This window comes from Lynx rufus, unplaced genomic scaffold, assembly GCF_022079265.1.
Source record: "Lynx rufus isolate CCGP_SWC_20201006 ecotype Redwood Valley unplaced genomic scaffold, mLynRuf1.p SCAF_3, whole genome shotgun sequence".
NCBI lineage: Eukaryota > Metazoa > Chordata > Mammalia > Carnivora > Felidae > Lynx > Lynx rufus.
In genome coordinates this window covers 58,644,938-58,663,826 of record NW_025814845.1, presented here as the reverse complement: position 1 = coordinate 58,663,826, position 18,889 = coordinate 58,644,938, and the positions used below count along the sequence as shown (strand labels likewise).

The following is an 18,889-nucleotide window of genomic DNA, read 5'->3' as shown; positions in this document are numbered from 1 at the left end:
GCCCCCATGACTCTACTAATATGTAGAACATATTTACATATATACAATCTTGACCCTCTCTATAGAAACACTGGCCAAAATGCCAGATGATCTATGCCTAGCCTGTTCAGTAAAATAATGAGAGATCAGAGTATGATGTATATTGTACTATCTCTCGAAGTTTCCTTCCAGTAAATCTTATATTTGCACTATAAGGCACAGGGAATCCCAAAGCTATGGTTTTCTACCAGGTATCATAATTGATCTATAGTTTTCTCAATCCAGGTACAATTTTCCAATGGGTCATTTTTAAAAGTAAGGAATGTAGCATGATTGTACCATTCACATTCATATTCTACCTTTATCAAGTTTTCTAGGAAAACGGTACAGAAGAAGGTTAGCCTGCAGTAATTTCCCCATGCGAAAGGAGTAAGGATTTTTGTTCCCATTTACCCCACAGTTCACTCATACAATCTTTGATTAAAACCAAAATTAGTACTTTTGACCACCAGAAAATTGTACTACACCAATGTTTTCTCCAATTCATAATCAACTGACCTATTTTTTGGGTGGTGGGGGGGGATAACTAGTTTTTGTAAGGCCCACAATAAATTTTTACCTTGGAAATCATACACAAGTTTAAAACCATTAACACAGAACTATATTAGAGCTAAATTTAGTATAATTTTTTATCCCTTCTAGAAATACATTTTTTTCATCCAGAGTTATATTCAGTGACATTGGAACAAGGTTCTGATTATATCCGTCTGGCTTGAGTTTTTAAAATCCCTGCTTATTATCCAAAAAGCCTAGCTTTGGGGTGCCTAGGTGGCTCAGTCACCTAAGTATCTGACTTCGGCTCAGATCATGATCTCACGATTCATGAGTTTGAGCTCCATGTCAGGCTCTGTACTGACAGCTCAAAGCCTGGAGCCTGCTTCAGATTCCCTGTCTCCCTCTCTCTCTGCCCCTCCCCTGCTCACACTCTGACTCTGCCCCCCCCCTCAAAAATAAATAAACATTAAAAAAAACCTTAAAGGGCGCGTGGGTGGCTCAGTCAGTTGGGTGTCCGGCTTTGGCTCAGGTCATGATCTCGCTATTCCGAGTTCGAGCCCCGCGTTGGGCTCTGTGCCAATGGCTCAGAGCCTGGGGTCTGCTTTGGATTCTGTGTCTCCCTCTCTCTCTGCCCCTCCCCCACCCACGCGCGTGTGCGCGCACTCTCTCTCTCTCTCTCTCAAAAAGTGAATAAACATTAAAATTAAAAAACAAAACCAAAAAACTTAAAAAAGAGTCTACCTTTATTATTCTTTTTCCTTAGCTCAAACTAGTTTATACACATTTCTGTTTTTATTTTTTATTTTACTTATTTTCTTGTTTCAAGTTTTCATTTAAATTCTGGTAAGTTAATAGGTAGTGTAATACTGGTTTCAGGAGTAGAGTCTAGCGATTCATCACTTACATATAACACCCAGTGCTCTTCACAAAAAGTACCCTCCGTCACCAGCCCACCCTCAGTTTGTTCTTTATAGTTGAGAGTCTCTTATGGTTTGCCTCCCTTTTTTCCCCCTTCCCCTATGTTCATCTGTTTTGTTTCTTAAATGCCACATACAAGTGAAATCATATGGTATTTCTTTCTTTCCCTGATTGACTTATTTCACTTAGCAGAAGACTCTCTAGCTCAATCCATGTAATTGCAAATGAATGCAAATTTCATTCTTTTTGATAGGTAATGTTCTATTATATGTGTGTGTATACATACATACACACACACACACACACACACACACACACCACATCTTCTTTCTCCATTCATCAGGTGATGGACATTTGGGCTCTTTCCATAATTTAGCTATTGTTGATAATGCTGTTATAAACATCAGGGTGCATGTGCCCCTTCAAATCAGTATTTTTGTATCTTTTAGGTAATGCATAGTAACACGACTGCTGGGTCATAGGTAGTTCTATTTTTAACTTCTTGAGGAACCTCCATACTGCTTTCCAGAGTGGCTGCACTAGTTTGCATTCCCACAAACAGTGTTAAGAGGGTTCCCCTTTCTCCGCATTCTCACCAACGTCTGTTGTTTCCTGTGTTAATTTTAGCCATTATGGCAGGTGTGAGGTGGTATCTCATTGTGGTTTTGACTTGTATTTCTCTGATGATGAGTGAAGTTGAGCATCTTTTCATGTTTCTGTTAGCTACCTGAATGTCTTCTTTGGGAAAATGCCTGTTCATGTCTTCTGCCCATTTCTTAACTGGATTACCTTGGGGTGTTGTGTTTGGTAAGTTCTTTACAGATTTTGGATACTAATCCTTTATCAGATATGTCATTTGCAAATATCCTCTTCCATTCTGTAAGTAGTATTTCAGTTTTGTTCTTTCCTTCATTGTGCAGAAGGTTTTTTACTTGATGAAATCCCAATAGTTCATTTTTGTTTTTGTTTCCCTTGCCTCCAGAGATGTGTCTAGTAAGAAGTTGCTGTGGCCAAGGTCAAAGAGGTTGATGCCTCTGTTCTCCTCTAGGATTTTGATTTGTCTCATACTTAGGTCTTTTATCCATTTTTATTTTTGTGTATAGTGTAAGAAAGTTGTCCAGTTTCATTCTTCTGCATGTTGCTGTCCAATTTTCCCAACACCATTTGTTTAAGAGTCAGTCTTATTTCCAGTGGATATTCCTTCCAGCTTTGTCAAAGATTAGTTGACTATATAGTTATGGGTCCATTTCCAGGTTTTCTATTTTATTCCATTGATCCATGTGTATATTTTTGTGCCTATCCCATACTGTCTTGATGACCTATAGCTTTGTAATACAGCTTGAAGTCTGAAATTGTTATGCCTCCAGCTTTGCTTTGCTTTTTCAAGAATGCTTTGGACTCTAAGGGTATTTTCTGGCTCCTACAAATTTTATGATTTGTTCTAGTCCTGTGAAACATGCTGGTGGTATTGTGATAGGGATTGCATTAAATGTGTAGATTGCTTTGGGTAGTATAGATATTTTAACAATATCTGTTCTTCTAATTCATGATCATGAAATGTTTTCCATTTCTATTTTGTCATCTTCAATTTCTTTCATAAGCTCTCTAGTTTTCAGAGTACAGATCTTTTTACCTCTTTGGTTAGGTTTATTCCTAGGTATCATATGGTTTTCTGTACAATTGTGAATGGGACTGATTACTTGATTTCCCTTTGTGCTGCTTCATTATTGGTGGATAGAAATGCAACAGATTTATGTACGTTGATATATTCTGCAACTTTGCTGAATTCGTGTATCAGTTCTAGCAGTTTTTTGGTAGGGTCTTTCGGGTTTTCTACATAAGAATATCATGTCATTGTGAAAAATCAAAGTTTGACTTCTTACTTGCTAATTTGGATGCCTTTTCTTTCTTCCTGTTGTCTGATTGCTAAGGCTAGGACTTCCAGTATGATATTAAATAACAGGAGTGAGAGTGGACATCCCTGTCTTACTATGGGGCTTAGAGAAAAAGCTCTCAGGTTTTCCTCATTGAGGATAATATTAGCTGTGGGGCTTTTCAATATGGCTTTCATGATGTTGAGGTACATTCCATCTATCCCTACTTTCTTCAGAGTTTTTATCAAATATGGACACTGTATTTTGTCAAATGCTTTTTCTGCATCTATTAAGAAGATAATGTGTTTCTTACCTTTTATTAATGTGGTGTATCACATTGTTTGATTTGTGGATACTGAACCACCCCTGCAGCCCAGGAATAAATCCCACTGGACTATGGTAAATGGTTCTTTTAATGTGTTGTTGGACTCAATTTGCTAGTATCTTGTTGAGAATTTTTTCATACAGGTTTATCAGGGATGAATTCCCTGTAATTCTGCTTTAGTGGGGTTCTGGTCTCATTTTGAAATCAAGGTAAATGTGGCCTCATAGAATGGGTTTTGAAGTTTTACTTCCATTTATATTTTTTTGGAATAGTTTGAGAAGAGGTATTAACTCTTCTTCAAGTGTCTGGTGTAATTCCCCTGGGAAGTCATCTGGTCCTGGATTCTTGTTTGTTGGGAGCCTTTTGATTACTGATTTACCTTCTTTGCTGGTTACGGGTCTGTTCAAATTTCCTATTCTTCCTGTTTCAGTTTTGGCAGTTTGTATATTTAGGAACTTCTCCATTTCCCCAGAATGCCCAATTTGTTGGCATGTAATTTTTCATAACATTCTCTTATGATTGTTTGTATTTCTATGGTGTTAGTTGTGATCTCTCCTCTTTTATTTGTGATTTTATCTATTTGGGTCCTTTCTCTCTCCTTTTTGATAAGTCTGGCTAGGGATTTACCAATTTTATTAATTCTTTCGAAGACCCAGCTCTTAGTTTCATTCATCTGTTCTACTGGGATTTTTTTTCTATATCATTTTTTTTATCTTTATTATTTCCCATCTGATGGCTTTTCTAGGCTTTAATTTGCTGTTCCTTTTCTAGCTCCTTTAAGTGTAGGATTAGGTTTTTTTTTGGACTTTTCTTGTTTCTTGATGTAGGCCTGCATTACTATATACTTCGCTCTTAGGATCACCTTTGTTGCATCCCAAAGGTTTTGGACTGTCATGTTTTCATTTTCATTTGCTTCCATGTACTTTTTAAATTTCTTATTTAATTTCCTGGTTGACCCATTCATTCTCCAGTTGGATGTTCTTTAACCTCCATGTATTTGTGGTCTTTCCAGAATTTTTCCTTGTGGTTGACTTCAAGTTTCATAGCACTGTGGTCTGAAAATATGTATGGTATGATCTCAATCTTTTTGTACTAGTTGAGGCCTGATTTGTGACCCAGGATGTGATCTACTCTGGAGAATGTTCCATATACACTCAAAAAGAATGTGTATTCTGCTGCTTTAGAATGAAATGTTCTGAATCTCCGTTAAGCCCATCTGGTCCACTGTGTCATTCAAAGCCATTGTTTCCTTGCTGATTTTCTGCCTAGATGATCTGTCTATAACACCCATAGTAGGGGGTATTAAAGTCCCTTACTATTATTGTATTATTGTCAATGAGTTTCTTTGTATTTGTTATTGATTTAAATATATACATATATACATACACACACACATATATGTGTGTATATATATATATATATGTACATCCAAGTTAGTATATAGTGCAAAAATGATTTCAGGAGTAGAATCCAGTGATTCATCCCCTACATATAACATTCTGTGCTCATCTCAACAAGTGTTTTGGTAGTTTATATGTTTCTAGGAATTTGTCCATTTCTTCCAGATTGCCCAATTTATTGACATATAATTGCTCATAATAATCTCTTATTAATGTTTTTATTTCTTCAGTGTTAGTTGTGATCTGTCCTCTTTCATTCTTGATTTGGGTCCTTTCCTTTTTCTTGAAAAAAATATATATTTTTTAATGTTTATTTGAGAGGGGGAGGGGCAGAGAGGGAGGGAGACACAGAATTGGAAGCAGGCTCCAGGCTCTGAGTTGTCAGCACAGAGCCCAACGCGGGGCTTGAGCTCATGGACTGCGAGATCATGCCCTGAGCTGAAGTTGGACACTTAACTGAGTGAGCCACCCAGGCACCCCCTGGGTCCTTTCCTTTTTCTTTTTGATCAAACTGGCTAAGGGTTTATCAATTTTGTTAATTCTTAAACCAGCTCCCAGTTTCACTGATCTGTTCTGTTATTTTGATTTCGATAGCATTGATTTCTGCTCTAATCTTTATTATTTCCTATCTTCTTCTGGATTTGGGTTTTACTTGCTTTCTTTTTCCAGCTCTTTAAGGTGTAGGATTAGGTTGTGTATCTGAGACCTTTCTTTCTTCTTTAGGAAGGCCTGGATTGCTATATACTTCCCTCTTATGACTGCCTTTGCTGCATCCCAGAGGTTTTGGGCTGTTGTGTTATCATTTTCATTAGCTTCTATGTACTTTTTAATTTCTTCTTTAATTTCTTGATTAACCCATTCATTCTTTAATAGGATGTTCTTTAATCTCCAAGCTATTTGTGGTTCTTCCAAATTTTTTCTTGTGGTTGATTTTGAGTTTCATAGCATTGTGGTCTGAACATACGCATGTCATGATCTTGATCTTTTTGTACTTCTTGAGGGTTGATTTGTGTCCCACTATGTGATCTACTCTGGAGAATGTTCCATGCGCACTCAAGAAGAATGTGTATTCCGCTGCTTTAGGATAAAATGTTCTGAATATATATTAAGTCCATCTGGTCCAATGTGTTGGTCAAAGCCATCGTTTCCTTGTTGATTTTCTGCTTAGATGATCTGTCCACTACTGTAAGTTGGGTGTTGAAGTCCCCTACTATTATGGTATTATTATCAATGAGTTTATGTTTTGATTGATTTCTATATTTGGGTGTTTCAAGTTTGGGGCATATGTATTTATAATTGTTAGCTCTTTTTGTTGGATAGACCCCTTTATTATGATATGGTGCCCTTTTTCTTCTCTTTTTAGAGTCTTTGGTTTAAAATCTAACTGGTCTGATGTAACTATGGCTCCTCTGGCTCTTTTTGACATCTATTAGCATTAGAAATGGTTCTCAACTCCTCACTTTCAATCTGGCTGTGTCTTTAGTTCTAAAATGAGTCTCTCATAGGCAGCATATTGAGGGTCTTAATATTTTTATGCAATCTGATACCCTATGTCTTTTGATTGGAGCATTTAGTGCATTTACATTCAGTGATTATTAGGTAAGAATTTAGTGCCACTGTACTACCTCTAAAATCAGGGTTTCTGGAGATTTTCTCTGTTCCTTTCTAGTCTTTGTTGCTTTTGGCCTTTCTATCCTATTCAATGAGTCCTCTTTACTATTTATTGCAGGGCTGGTTTAGTGGTCATGAACTCCTTTAGTTTTTGTTTGTCTGAGAAACTCTTTATCTCTCCTTCTATTCTGAATGACAGCCTTGATGGATAAAGGATTCTTGGCTTCATATTTTTCCCAGTCAGCATATTGAATATATCATGCCACTCCCTTCTGGCTTGCCAAGTTTCTGTGGCGAGATCTGTTGCTAACCTTTTTTGTCTTCTCTTGTAGGTTAGGGATTTCTTTTCCTTTGCTGCTTTCAGGATTCTTTGCTCATCTCTGTATTTTGCAAATTTTACTATGATATGTCCTGGTGTTGGCCTGCCTTTGTTGATTTTGATGGGAGTTCTCTGTGCCTTCTGGATTTGGATGTCTGTTTCCCTCCTCAGATGTGGGAAGTTTTCAACTATAATATGCTCAAATAAACCTTCTTCCCCTTTCCCCCTCTCTTCTTCTGGGACTCCTATGATACAAACGTTATAATGCTTTATGGAGACAATGAGTTCCATATGTATACATTCGTGATCCAATAATTTTCTTTTCATTTTCTTTTCAGCTTCATCATTTTTCATAATTTTATCTTTTCTTAAATGTTTATTTGTGAGAGAGAGAGAGAAAGAAGGAATGAGTAGGGGAGGAGCAAAGAGACAGAGAGACAGAAGATCTCAAGTGGGCTCTGTGCTGACAGCAGACAGCCCAATGCAGGGCTTGAACTCACAAACTTTGAGTTCATGACCTGAGTCAAAGTCCAACACTTAACTGACTGACCCACCCAGGCACCCCAATTATTTTATCTTCTGTATCAGTTATTCATTCCTCTGCTTCTCCATCCTGGTCATTACAGTCTGTTTAGCATCTCGGTTACTGCATTTTTTATTTAGGCTAGTTTTTAGGTCTTTTGATCTCCATGATAAAGGACTCCCTGGTGTCTTCTATACTTTTCTCAAATCCAGGTAGTACCCTTATGACTGCTGTTTTAAATTGTGGTTCAGGCATATTACTTATACCTATTTTGATTAGATCCCTGCTCATGACCTCTTATTGTTCTTTCTATTGGGAGGAATTCCTGCAGCTTGTCATTTTGTTTAGATCTCAGTCTTCTGTGTGTTAGGAAAGTCTGTTATGTTTCCTGCTCCTGAGAGCAAGAGCTGTATTAAGAAGTCATAGGCTGTTCAGGGCTTCAGGATACACCTCAGGAAGTGTTTTTGGTATATGCTGTGTGCACTGTTGTGTTTTGGCTGTTCTTTTCCTTAGGTCAGTTCTCTGCAGTGCTTCTCCTTGCCTACAGTGGGAGTGTTTGGCCTTGTCTAGTGTGTAGAAAATTTTAACCCTGTGTGTTTTGATCTGCTTGTTTAAAAAGGCTAGATCCTTGGGCACCTGGGGTGGCTCAGTCGGTTGAGTGTCTGACTTTGGCTCAAGTCATGATCTCACGGTTCTTGAGCTCAAGCCCCGCATCGGGCTCTGTGCTGACAGCTCAGAGCCTGGAGCCTGCTTCGGATTCCGTGTTTCCCTCTCTCTCTGCTCCTGCCCTGCTCACACTCTGTCTGTCTCTCAGAAAGTAAATAAACATTAAAAAAAATACTTAAAAAAAAAAAGGCTAGATCCTATTTCCCCTAGAGCTGAAGCTTTGCAGCATTCTATGGTTAGTAGACTTGGTACTTGTGCTGGTCTTCTGGGGTAGGGGCCCACTGGTGCTCTGGCTCTCAAGTCCACAGTTAAAAAAAAAAAAAAGACATTCAGAGTACAGGGAGGCAAGGGCTTGGAATAAGCACCTCAAGCCTCCACTAGTTTCTGTGCCTCTCTCTGAAGCCCACTGGTGCTGACAGGAGGGGTTAAAAATGGTGTCAGCCTATTCTCATGACCAGAGAGGGGAGTGTGCACCTGCTGCTGCTCAGGAAGCCCTCACAGAAGAGAGAACAATCTCCCTTCTGGTGTCTCAGGCTTCCATCAGATACCTGCCTTCACCTTTTCTAAAACAGCCTACCTGTAATTATTACTTTGAGAGGTTTTGTCCCTGAGATCCGATTAGCTGTTTCTAGATAGCAGCAGAGGATGCTGGTTAGATTCCAGTTTAGCATTAAATCTATACAATCATTTGCAGTGGCCTTTGTCAGAGCTCTCCAAAGAAATCATGCCTGTGAGCCTCCACAAATGTCTCTCCTTGTGGCTGGTTTGAACATTAACTTGCTGTGCAGCCTCTGCCTGACCTTGTGGGGATGCCCACAGTGGCATGCATATTCCTCTCTTCCCTCCTCACAGGAGCTCATATTGCACTTCCACATGCAGATCTGAGCCCTGGCTCATTCTTAGTCAACCCAACGGCTCCACCCATTTTGTTCTTTATAATCCAATTCACAACCAACTCTGTGGGTTCCACTGCCCATCTTTTGTCTATCAACCAGATATCAGTGATTAATTTGGCATATAGCTAATGCAGCCAGGGCTTCTGTGTAACCAATGCCTCCACAAATGGCATTTGGCTGAATGCATCAGGAGCACCAAAAGTGGTATCATTTTGTCAGCCTAGCTTCGAATGGGTTTCTTGGCTATAATGTGGTTTAGGTGAACAGGTTTTGGGGTGGGTGGTGGGGTCCTAACTTGTAGCACTCACTGATTTCCATGGTAAAACTCTCAACCATGGTTAACTTCAAACTCCTGTGATATATGAGGAACTGGGAAGAGATGTATGCCCACAATCAGCTCCCAAGAGCTGGTATGAACCAGCTCTAACTGGCTTGGTTTTTGGACAGGTCCATTGTATGGTTGATGAGGGGAATGGGTACTTTTCCCCACAATGCAAATTTACTCGCTCTAGTCTTCATCTGTCCTCTTAAGGTGAATAGTTTCACTGACTTGCAACTCAAGTCCAGGATTAGGGTGAGGCAAATGAGGTGCCTATGAGTGCAAAATTTAAAAGGCACGTACTCAGGATCATGCAAGTTTGCAGATGGCACAAGTGTATGATCCTAAGAATAAGGACCTTCCTTAAATTTTGTGCCCCAGGCACCTCAATGACCACACAGTTTCTGCCATTAAATCAAAAGCAGATCAGCCTCCCACCCTGGCATGATGTCTTATCAGCGCTTCCCTACCTGTTCTTTTTTATCTCATAGTGCCTTGGACATACTGAATCAAAGTCTAAAAGTCTATCCCACTTCTGAAGCCCTACTGTAATACTCATTCTGCTTCATCAGTGCTTCTGGTTTTGGGTTCAGCTAGACCGTCACACTGCTAAGACCCAAAAAGGCTCTCCTCCCACCTGTTTACTTAGTTTGGCAGAAGAATAGAAGGCAAGGAACACTGCACACTATTTAGCAGCAGGGCAGCAGCAGATACATACCTTTGGCGCAAGTCCTCACAGCTGCCCAAGGCTATTCTTTAATCCCAGAATTATAGCTCAGGTACAAGGAAACACATTTATACAAGTGGTTAGAGGAACCATTCTAGTTTAGTAGCCTCATGCCACATAAAGACGATGATATCTTTGAGACCAGTCCATGAGTGCAGTTTCAGGACTCAGCAAGAAAAACACCTGGGTATGTCATACCACATTCAGGAATGCCCAAAACTATGGCTTCCCCCAAGTATTTATAGTTTATTCACAACCCTCCCAGCTCAGATGCATTTTACCAATCAAGGGCTATGTTTACCCTTACGCAGTGTTCCATGTTTACACAGCTGCCATTCGACCTTCAACAGATTACAGAGAAACAGTGTGAGGAGAAGAGCAACAGGAGGTCATTCCCACAGGAAAATGGAGAAAGGGTTTTGTTAACCTTTCACTCACATACACCAAGCCACAACATCATTAAATTTCAGAATGCTGGGGATAAAGAAAACATTGTAAAACCATCCAGAGAAAAGAAATAAGGTCTCATTCAAAGCTTTAGTAATTAGAATGGCTTCATACTGTTTAACAGCAGCACCAGAAACTAGAAGACAATGGAAGAATAACTCCAAAATTCCAAGGAAGATATTTCCAAAACAGAAATAGAAACCTATACAAACTATTATTCAAGCCTATAAGTAGACTTTACAAATATGTAAAGTCTTAAAAATTTCCCTCAATGTCCCTTTTCTCAGAAAACTTTTAGAGAACCCATACCCCTGCCAAACAAAGGAGTAATTCAAGAAAGAGGAAAAAAATCTAAGATATAGAGGACTCCTCACAGGGAAGAAGCAAAAGAAAGTCTCAATAATTGTGAGGAGAGATTTTAGACTATTCAATAGCAGGCCTAAAGAGTATATCACAGAGCAGTTTGATGGGAGAATCCAGAAGGAGTATATTCAAAAAAAAAAAAAAACCCATAAGAGTGTCTGATATGTCTGATGTATTAAGAAGAGATTTATATTTCAGAGCACCTGGGTGGCTCAGTCAGTTAAGTGTCTGACTTCAGCTCAAGTCATGATCTCATGGTTCATGAGTTTGAGTCCCACATCTGGCTCTGGGGCAGCTCGGAGCCTAGAGCCTGCTTTGGATTCTGTATCTTCCTCTCTCTGCCCCTCCCCTGCTTGCACTCTCTCGCTCTCTCTCAAAAATAAACATTAAAAAAAATTTTTTTTATAACAAAAAAAAGAAGAGATTTATATTTGTAAGGATTTGGGGATGAATTATTGATGGGATACTAAAAACTAAGGATACAAAAAAACTAATAACTCTGGGTAAAAGAGGTATTTAAAAAGGTACCAGTCTTTACTACAGTGGAAGACTGGAAAGGGGACATACACAAACACTGAGGAGGAGGATGGTGGTTATCACATATGTTTGGTTTACTGCTATAAGAGCTATTTCAAACTCCCTTCTCTCTTGCCTCCCTACCCTTGAGAGGAAAAGCTAATTACCTTCTTCCCACATTTTTCTTCAAGTTATAAATTACCAAGTAGCTATTCTGGTTAATGATACAGAATCAGAAATCTACTAGCAGTTTCTGGGAAAGCTTTTACTTTCCTTATTAAACAGGCAGATTTAGCTGCCATCCGGATCCCTTCCCTTTCTTTTTGTCTTGAACATGGATTGAGGCCTACAGCTGCAACAGTCACACTGCAAATACGAATCCATAAACCCAACATGCTAAGATTGGTGGAACAGAATAGAGTCTGAATTACTGATGATGTAACTGATGAGGTCTAAAAATCTAACAATCAAGAGATAACATTCTGAAGCCTGTTAATTAAAAACTTTGATGGAAAAATTAAAAATCGATACCACTGAGGAGTGAAAATTGGGGACAGGGAGTGGTGGGGCAGGGAGCTGCTATTTTTCATTGTAAGCCTTACAAGCAGGATTATGGACCAGGTACTTCTTTGTTAGCAGGACTGTTCTGTGCATTTTGTTTAGAAATGTCCTTGGCATCTACCCATCAGATACTACTAGTAGCAACTAGGGATAACCGTGACAATCAAAAAATTCTAGTTATTGCCAAATGACCCAGCAGGGCAAAACTGCCCCTGGTTGAGAACCGGAGCCCTACAGTATTTTATTTCTTTAACCTTCTAGACTGCTAGAAATGTATTCTTTTGATAAAATTACATTTCAGGAAAAAAAAAAACCTAATTATACGAAAGGAGGTAGACTGAAGACCATCAGCATCATTTCTCTTTTAAAATACCTTAAAGTTTCTTTTCTGACCTTTCCCTGGGGCTAAGAATCCCATTCCTTCCCTTCCAGACAAGCACAGAGAGAACAGAGATACTTACCACCTAGAAATGCACACTCGTAATGGCTGCAGGTCTTGTTTGTGCTTTGAAGGATAAGGTTATTGCTGGTCCCATCCTGTGACACGTTAAAAATCTCATTCAGAGGTATTAAAATAATTCTTTCACTTTCTTTATCAAAAAAATTTTCAATGGCAACTCCAAAGCACGTGTGGATGGTTAACAGAATGTGTTGGTCATCAGGAGCTTGAGGCTTGGCTGAATATGCCAGAGTGAAATGGCCCAATCTGGCTTGGTTGAGCCCTCCAAATTTAAATGAGGTGTCCCGGCTTACACTATACACCACATTTTTGTAACTTTCCTCACAAGGTCTTCTCAGCAACTGCAGGGCTTTTGTCAGGTAAAAATGAAAAGCTTTGAACTGGAAGTCATAGACATATTCTTTTCGAGAGAGACCAGCCATCCTCACAGCTTCATTGAACATACGGTAAAAAGCAGTCTGCTCTCGAGCTTCCGAAACATACGCCATCAGTGCTATTCCATGGTTATCTTTAAAACTCATAGGGAGAAAGATCTGCGTCTTCCTGGCTTCCCACTTCACTTCTGCATTTTCCCACACAGCCTTCAAGAGTGCATGGCTTGCTTTTTCCTCCTTGAGCAGCTGGGGAACATATTTGACTTCCATTCTGTCAGTGCATTTCAGGTATTCATCATCAAATGCATTTTCTGCCATGTCTAACATTTCAGCCTTCACCTTCAAAGGAAAAGGAAAAGGAAATTAACACCCTTGAAAGAAGATATTTGCTGTATATCATTTTCGCTCATTTACTGTCCCCACCCTCTCATGCCCTGCCTAGAATTTCTCCCTTGCTTAGAAAACAACTTTGGACATGACTTTTATGTAGGAAGTATATTCCATTGCTACTGATAACTCCTCTCAGCTGTGACCTATTTGTATTAAATAGTAAATGTGAGCAGTGAGAAGTATGGCAACAATTATGCCTGTAACTCATTCATTTGAACCTTATGATCCAGAGGAAAGAATGAGTGTGAAAGTAATGAGTGGCAGTCCTGGTTTTGAACAATATTCTTAGCTAGACTGCCTCAACCCCTTAAGACTGCTAAATGAATCAAATATCACGTGTGAAATACTATATATGATAAACACATAATTGTAAATATTCCTTCTCCTTTGTCTATGTGGTTTGAGTAGGACTGATTCTGCACCTTTGGCTCCAATGATAAGCAATGATGCAGATTTAAAAACCAGGGCACTCGCAGCGGGGAGGAAAAAAGCTTTCTTCCTCTGTATTCATAAGCTCTAAGGATAATATTGGCTTCAGGCAGTCAACAGTTATCCTTTTAGTTCCATGGAGAATCCTGTTTACAAATAAAGCCAACAAAGGAAGGTTTGCAGAGCTAAAAGGTAGAGAGACAAGGCCCTGATAACATTAATTAAGGACCTGGGTCTAGCTGTACCTGAAGACTTTATTCTACCTCAGTTATAAGTATCAATAAATTCCCTATTTGCTTTAGCTAGTTTGAATAGGGTTTCTGTCATATACAATTGAAAAGGGCCTAATATATCTTTAAATGATACATATAACATAATAAGCAGGGTGGTGAAATGTAATTAGCACTAGCCTAGAGCCAGACAGATCTGAGTTCAAATTCCATAAATAGGTCTAGTTGGATATGAGAAAGTTACTCGATATTTCTGAGCTTCAATTATTTCATCTAAAGGAAATAATATCTTAACTGCAAGACTGTCGTGTAAAGAATTAATGACAAAATGAATATATGCAAAGCCCCTACCCACAATGCCTACCACATACTAAGCCTTCAAGAAAATGTGGTTATCTTCATTATTTTATGATAGGAATACATGAACTACTATATGTTCCTCAAGGATTTGTATCACATTTACCTTTTCAATTCCAAGCTATGCTAGAGCATAGCAACTAGCAAAATATTCAAGTGAACTAAATGAAAACCCTGTACTCTGGCCTATAGATCAAAACACAGAATGAGCAAATATGCCCACGGACACCATTTAAGGATATCTACAAACAAAAGGATAATGCCCTTACCATTTTCTCCTTCCACTATCCTATACTTGCAATAGTACATTGGCTACATAAGCTGCAACCTAAGCTGGAGACCTCAGTTGAAAAGATCCTTAGCCAAGGGCTGTTAAAGCTGCATCCTCCACGTGAATGAGTCTTATAAAGTGTGTGAGTAGTGTGTGTGCATGAAAGTTTGTGGTGGGGTGAGGGAAAGAGTTAAGGGCAGGGAGGGAGGGGGAGGGGGGAGGGAGAGGGGGAGGGAGAGGGGGAGGGAGAGGGGGAGGGAGAGGGGGAGGGAGAGGGGGAGGGAGAGGGGGAGGGAGAGGGGGAGGGAGAGGGGGAGAAGAGAGAGAGAGAGAGAGAGAGAGAGAGAGATAATCGATTTAAGAAACCAAAATAGATAACCCAGGTTGGCTATCTGCTTCCTAACATCACTCTTCTCTCCCTCACAAACTTCTTAAAAGAAATGTCTACCCTTGTCATCTCCATTTCATTTCCACTCGTATCTCAATCCTTCCTAATCTGGCTTATCATTCCCATTCCTCCACCCAAACAGCTCTCATTAAATTTCATATATTGGAAAAAAAAATAAAAATAAATAAATAAATAAATAAATAAATAAATAAATATTAAAAAAAGAAAAAAAAAAAGTAACACCTCTTATATTCTTTTGAAGACCCAACATATCCTACTAGCCATTAAATGCTGGAGTTTCTTAGGGATACTTTTTTTTTTAATGTTTATTTATTTTTGAGAGACAGAGAGAGAGCATGAGCAGGGGAGGGGCACAGAGAGAGAGAGAGGGAAACACAGAATCGGAAGCAGGCTCCAAGCTTCGAGCTGTCAGCACAGAGCCTGACGTGGGGCTCGAACTCATGAACCGCGAGATCATGACCTGAGCCAAAGTCAGATGCTTAACCGACTGAGCCACCCAGGCGCTCCTGGGATACTTATTTTTTAACTCTCAACTCTACTCTTAGGCAATTGTATACATGTCCATAGTTTCAATTATCATCTAAATACCTCTGACCTGTCCTTGTAAGTGCCAAACCTGTATTATCAACTGCCTACTTAGTAATTCCACTTGAATTGCTCAAAGACCCTTCAAATGTTAATAGTCTAAGACCAAACTTATAATCTTACTGACTACAACCACCAACAACAACCTGGTCCGTACACAGAACCATCTATTCATTTTTTAGTTTTCCCAGGTATCCTCCTCCCAGTCACCCTCTGGAATCACTCCATCACTAAGACCTAACAAACTTCTCCAGAGTGTTTTCTGTATGCCAATCACGAAGTGTTCATATATATTAATGAACTCATTTAATCTTCATGGCAACCCTGTGAGGTAGGTACTGTTATAGTCCCTTCTTAAGGATGAGGAAAGTAAGACAGATTAACCTGTCTGAAATTGAGATTTGAAGCCAGGAAATCTGGCCCCAGAATCTGTCCTTTTAAACAAAATGTCCTGTTTCCAGTGATAAAAACCACTGACATTGACGCAGCTCTTTCAGAAGACTTTAATTTTCTCCTTGTAACAACTCTTATGAAAGGATAGACAGACAATTCATAACACCACTTTACAAATGAAGAGACTGTGCTAGCATCAGAAACTGTCTTTATTACCAGCTACAAAATATTCTTCTGGGGAAGTCCTTGAGACCCCTGAACTCCTGGGTCTGTCGGTCAGTTTCCTGATGTGGGAATTTAAGCTACAGGAGATCAAATCACTGCCATCTCCTACCCAAGAAAGGTACTTTTCTCTGCAGCACAGAACGTACCACAAGGTATCTTGGGCACCGATGCCTGATTTATCTTCAAGACTTAACATATTATAAGATAGCACACCATGAAATGACTTCCCACATTCCTCACATCATATCAGAGGCACATCATATCATATCCAGTATGTTCCAGTCTTTTCCGCATGCCTCTAACCAGTCTCCACAGGTTTAATTTTAGACATCCAGTCTTTCTGGCCCAAGGCCACAGTTGATTGTGTGTTCTGTACAGCGAGTGCCTTGAGCAGTGAAAAAGTTCACAAGTGCCACCACCATTCAGGGACAACTGAATGGACATTAAGGGACATGTCCAAAAGGCTACATGAACACACTGATTATATTTTCTTCCTCTGATTCATCCACTGAAACAAAATCCCAAACTAAGGAAATTTAATTACCTCAAATTTCCTACAAAAATATTATTAAAAATGTGGAAATGGCCTGAATGTTCACAAAAAGAAATTGGTTAAACAAATTACAGAACATTCACAGAACACACATGAAAATTATGTTACAAAACAATGTTAAAAATACATAGCAAAACCCCAGGGAGATACCACTTCACATCCATTAGAATGGCCATAATAATGGGGGGGGGGGAGGGAAATTAATGTTGGCAAAGATGTAGAGAAACTGAACCCTCATATATTGCTGGTAGGAATATAAAATAGTGCAGCCACAGTGGAAAACAGTTTGGCAGTTCTCAAATATTAAAACATAAATTTACCGGGGCACCTGGGTGGCTCAGTCGGTTAAGCGGCCGACTTCGGCTCAGGTCATAATCTCACGGTCCGTGAGTTTGAGCCCTGCGTCGGGCTCTGTGCTGACAGCTCAGAGCCTGGAGCCTGTTTCAGATTCTGTGTCTCCCTCTCTCTGACCCTCCCCCGTTCATGCTCTGTCTCTCTCTGTCTCAAAAATAAATAAACGTTAAAAAAAAATTTAAAAAAACAAACAAAAAAAACCCCCATAAAGTTACCATATGACCCAGAAATTTTACTCACAGGTATATATCCAAGAGAACTGAAAACATGTTCACATGAAAGTTCATGAAAATTCAGAGCAGAAGTATTCATTCATAAAAGCCAAAAAGTGAGAACCCAAATGTCCATCAATATATAAATGGAGAAACAAAATGTGGCATAATCACACAATGGAATTATTCAGCTCTAAAAAGTAATGAAGTCTAGTATATGCTACAACATGAATGAACCTTGAAAACAATACACTAGGTGAAAGAAGCCCCACAAAGGGCCAGATACTGCATGATTCCATTCAGGTTAAATTTTCAGAATAGGCAAATCCAAAGAAACAGAAAGTAGATTAATGGCTGCCAGCGGATGCTGGGAAGAGGGAATTGGGACTGACTGCTAATAGCTACAGGGCTTCTTTTTGGGGTGATGGGAATGTTCTGTAATGAGATAATGGTGATCATTGTACAACATAGTGAATTTACGAAAACCACCATATATTATGCACTTTAAAAGTGTGCTTTTTTAATGACATGTGAATTATTCCTCAATTTAAAAAATCATACTGAAGCACAGGCAACAGAATATACAATGATTCCACAGACAAGGGATCAGAATATTAAATTCAAAAATAACATTTTAATAATTTAACATATTTTAAAGAAGAGACTTCAAATCATTAGGCATTCAGTAGCGATGTGAAGCAAGCATGGTGGGGAAAGAAATCAAATGAGATATCAGTCTCATATATACATAAAAATATGTTACAGAATGCTCGAAGATTCAACTGCAAAAAATAAAATCATGAAAGTACTATCAGAAAAAAAGAACACTAGATGTGAGAAAATGGTCATTACGTAGTTCCATAAAATACACATAACCAAACACTGCACTGTCATCTTATTTGAACCAAATACATATTTTAAGAATATTTAATGACAAAGACATTTGTAGCACAGTAGTAACTTAAAAAGCAAAAAAACAGTATGCACACTGTGAACCCATTTTTCTAAATTACACACACACACACATACACACAGAAAAAAACCAAGAAGACTATATACCAACAGATTAAGACTCTTTCCCTCTGAGTAGAGGGACTGTGGATGATTTTCAGTTTCCTCTGTTTGCTTAATTTTAATTTTTTCAACTTTCTACAGTCAGCCTGTATCAAAGTGTAAAATGAAAAAATAAAAGCTACTTGTAAAAAACAAGTTTACCTATTCTATCCGCTCTCATTTCCATCATCAACCCACATGGATGCCTCAGGCAACATTATATCAAGAGTTCCCATTCCAATGACCACATACTTCCCATTCCAAACATTACCTGGAAAATGTCCATTAGAATCACCACTGCCAGCAGCATGGTGACCATATCAAAATGTCCTGTCTTCATTTTTCTCTTCTAAATTAAAAGGGAGAAATTCCAATTTAGTTGTCTTAAAAAAAGAGGTTTAGGTATGTACAGCAGGATGACACACTATATATATTTTCATTCGCGGTGAGAGTATCATGATGGTCAGGAAGTGATCATCAGTAAGTTTCCAATGGCTGTAAGGGCCATTATAATTTGTCTGGTGGTCTAACACTCTCATTCTACAGATGAGGAAGCAAAAGCTCCAAGAACTTTAGCAATTTGCTCAAAATTAAA

At 39.0% G+C, this 18,889-nt stretch overlaps 1 protein-coding gene across 6 annotated transcripts in view; it reads right to left on the bottom strand.

Annotated features, from left to right (window-relative positions):
* The window catches only part of ART3 (ADP-ribosyltransferase 3 (inactive)), a 33,796-nt gene extending 15,147 nt beyond the window's left edge, over nucleotides 1-18,649 (bottom strand). For 5 of the 6 annotated variants that reach the window (XM_047091965.1, XM_047091966.1, XM_047091967.1 and 2 more), the window contains exons 1-2: nucleotides 18,566-18,634; nucleotides 12,461-13,172 (exon numbers count right to left, since the gene is read on the bottom strand). In XM_047091965.1, the coding sequence (XP_046947921.1) occupies nucleotides 12,461-13,172; nucleotides 18,566-18,634 (781 nt within the window). Of the gene's footprint in view, nucleotides 1-12,460; nucleotides 13,173-18,565 lie in introns of all 6 variants that reach the window. The other variant, XM_047091970.1, reaches the window with a different exon arrangement.
* Nucleotides 18,650-18,889: the final 240 nt, after the last annotated feature.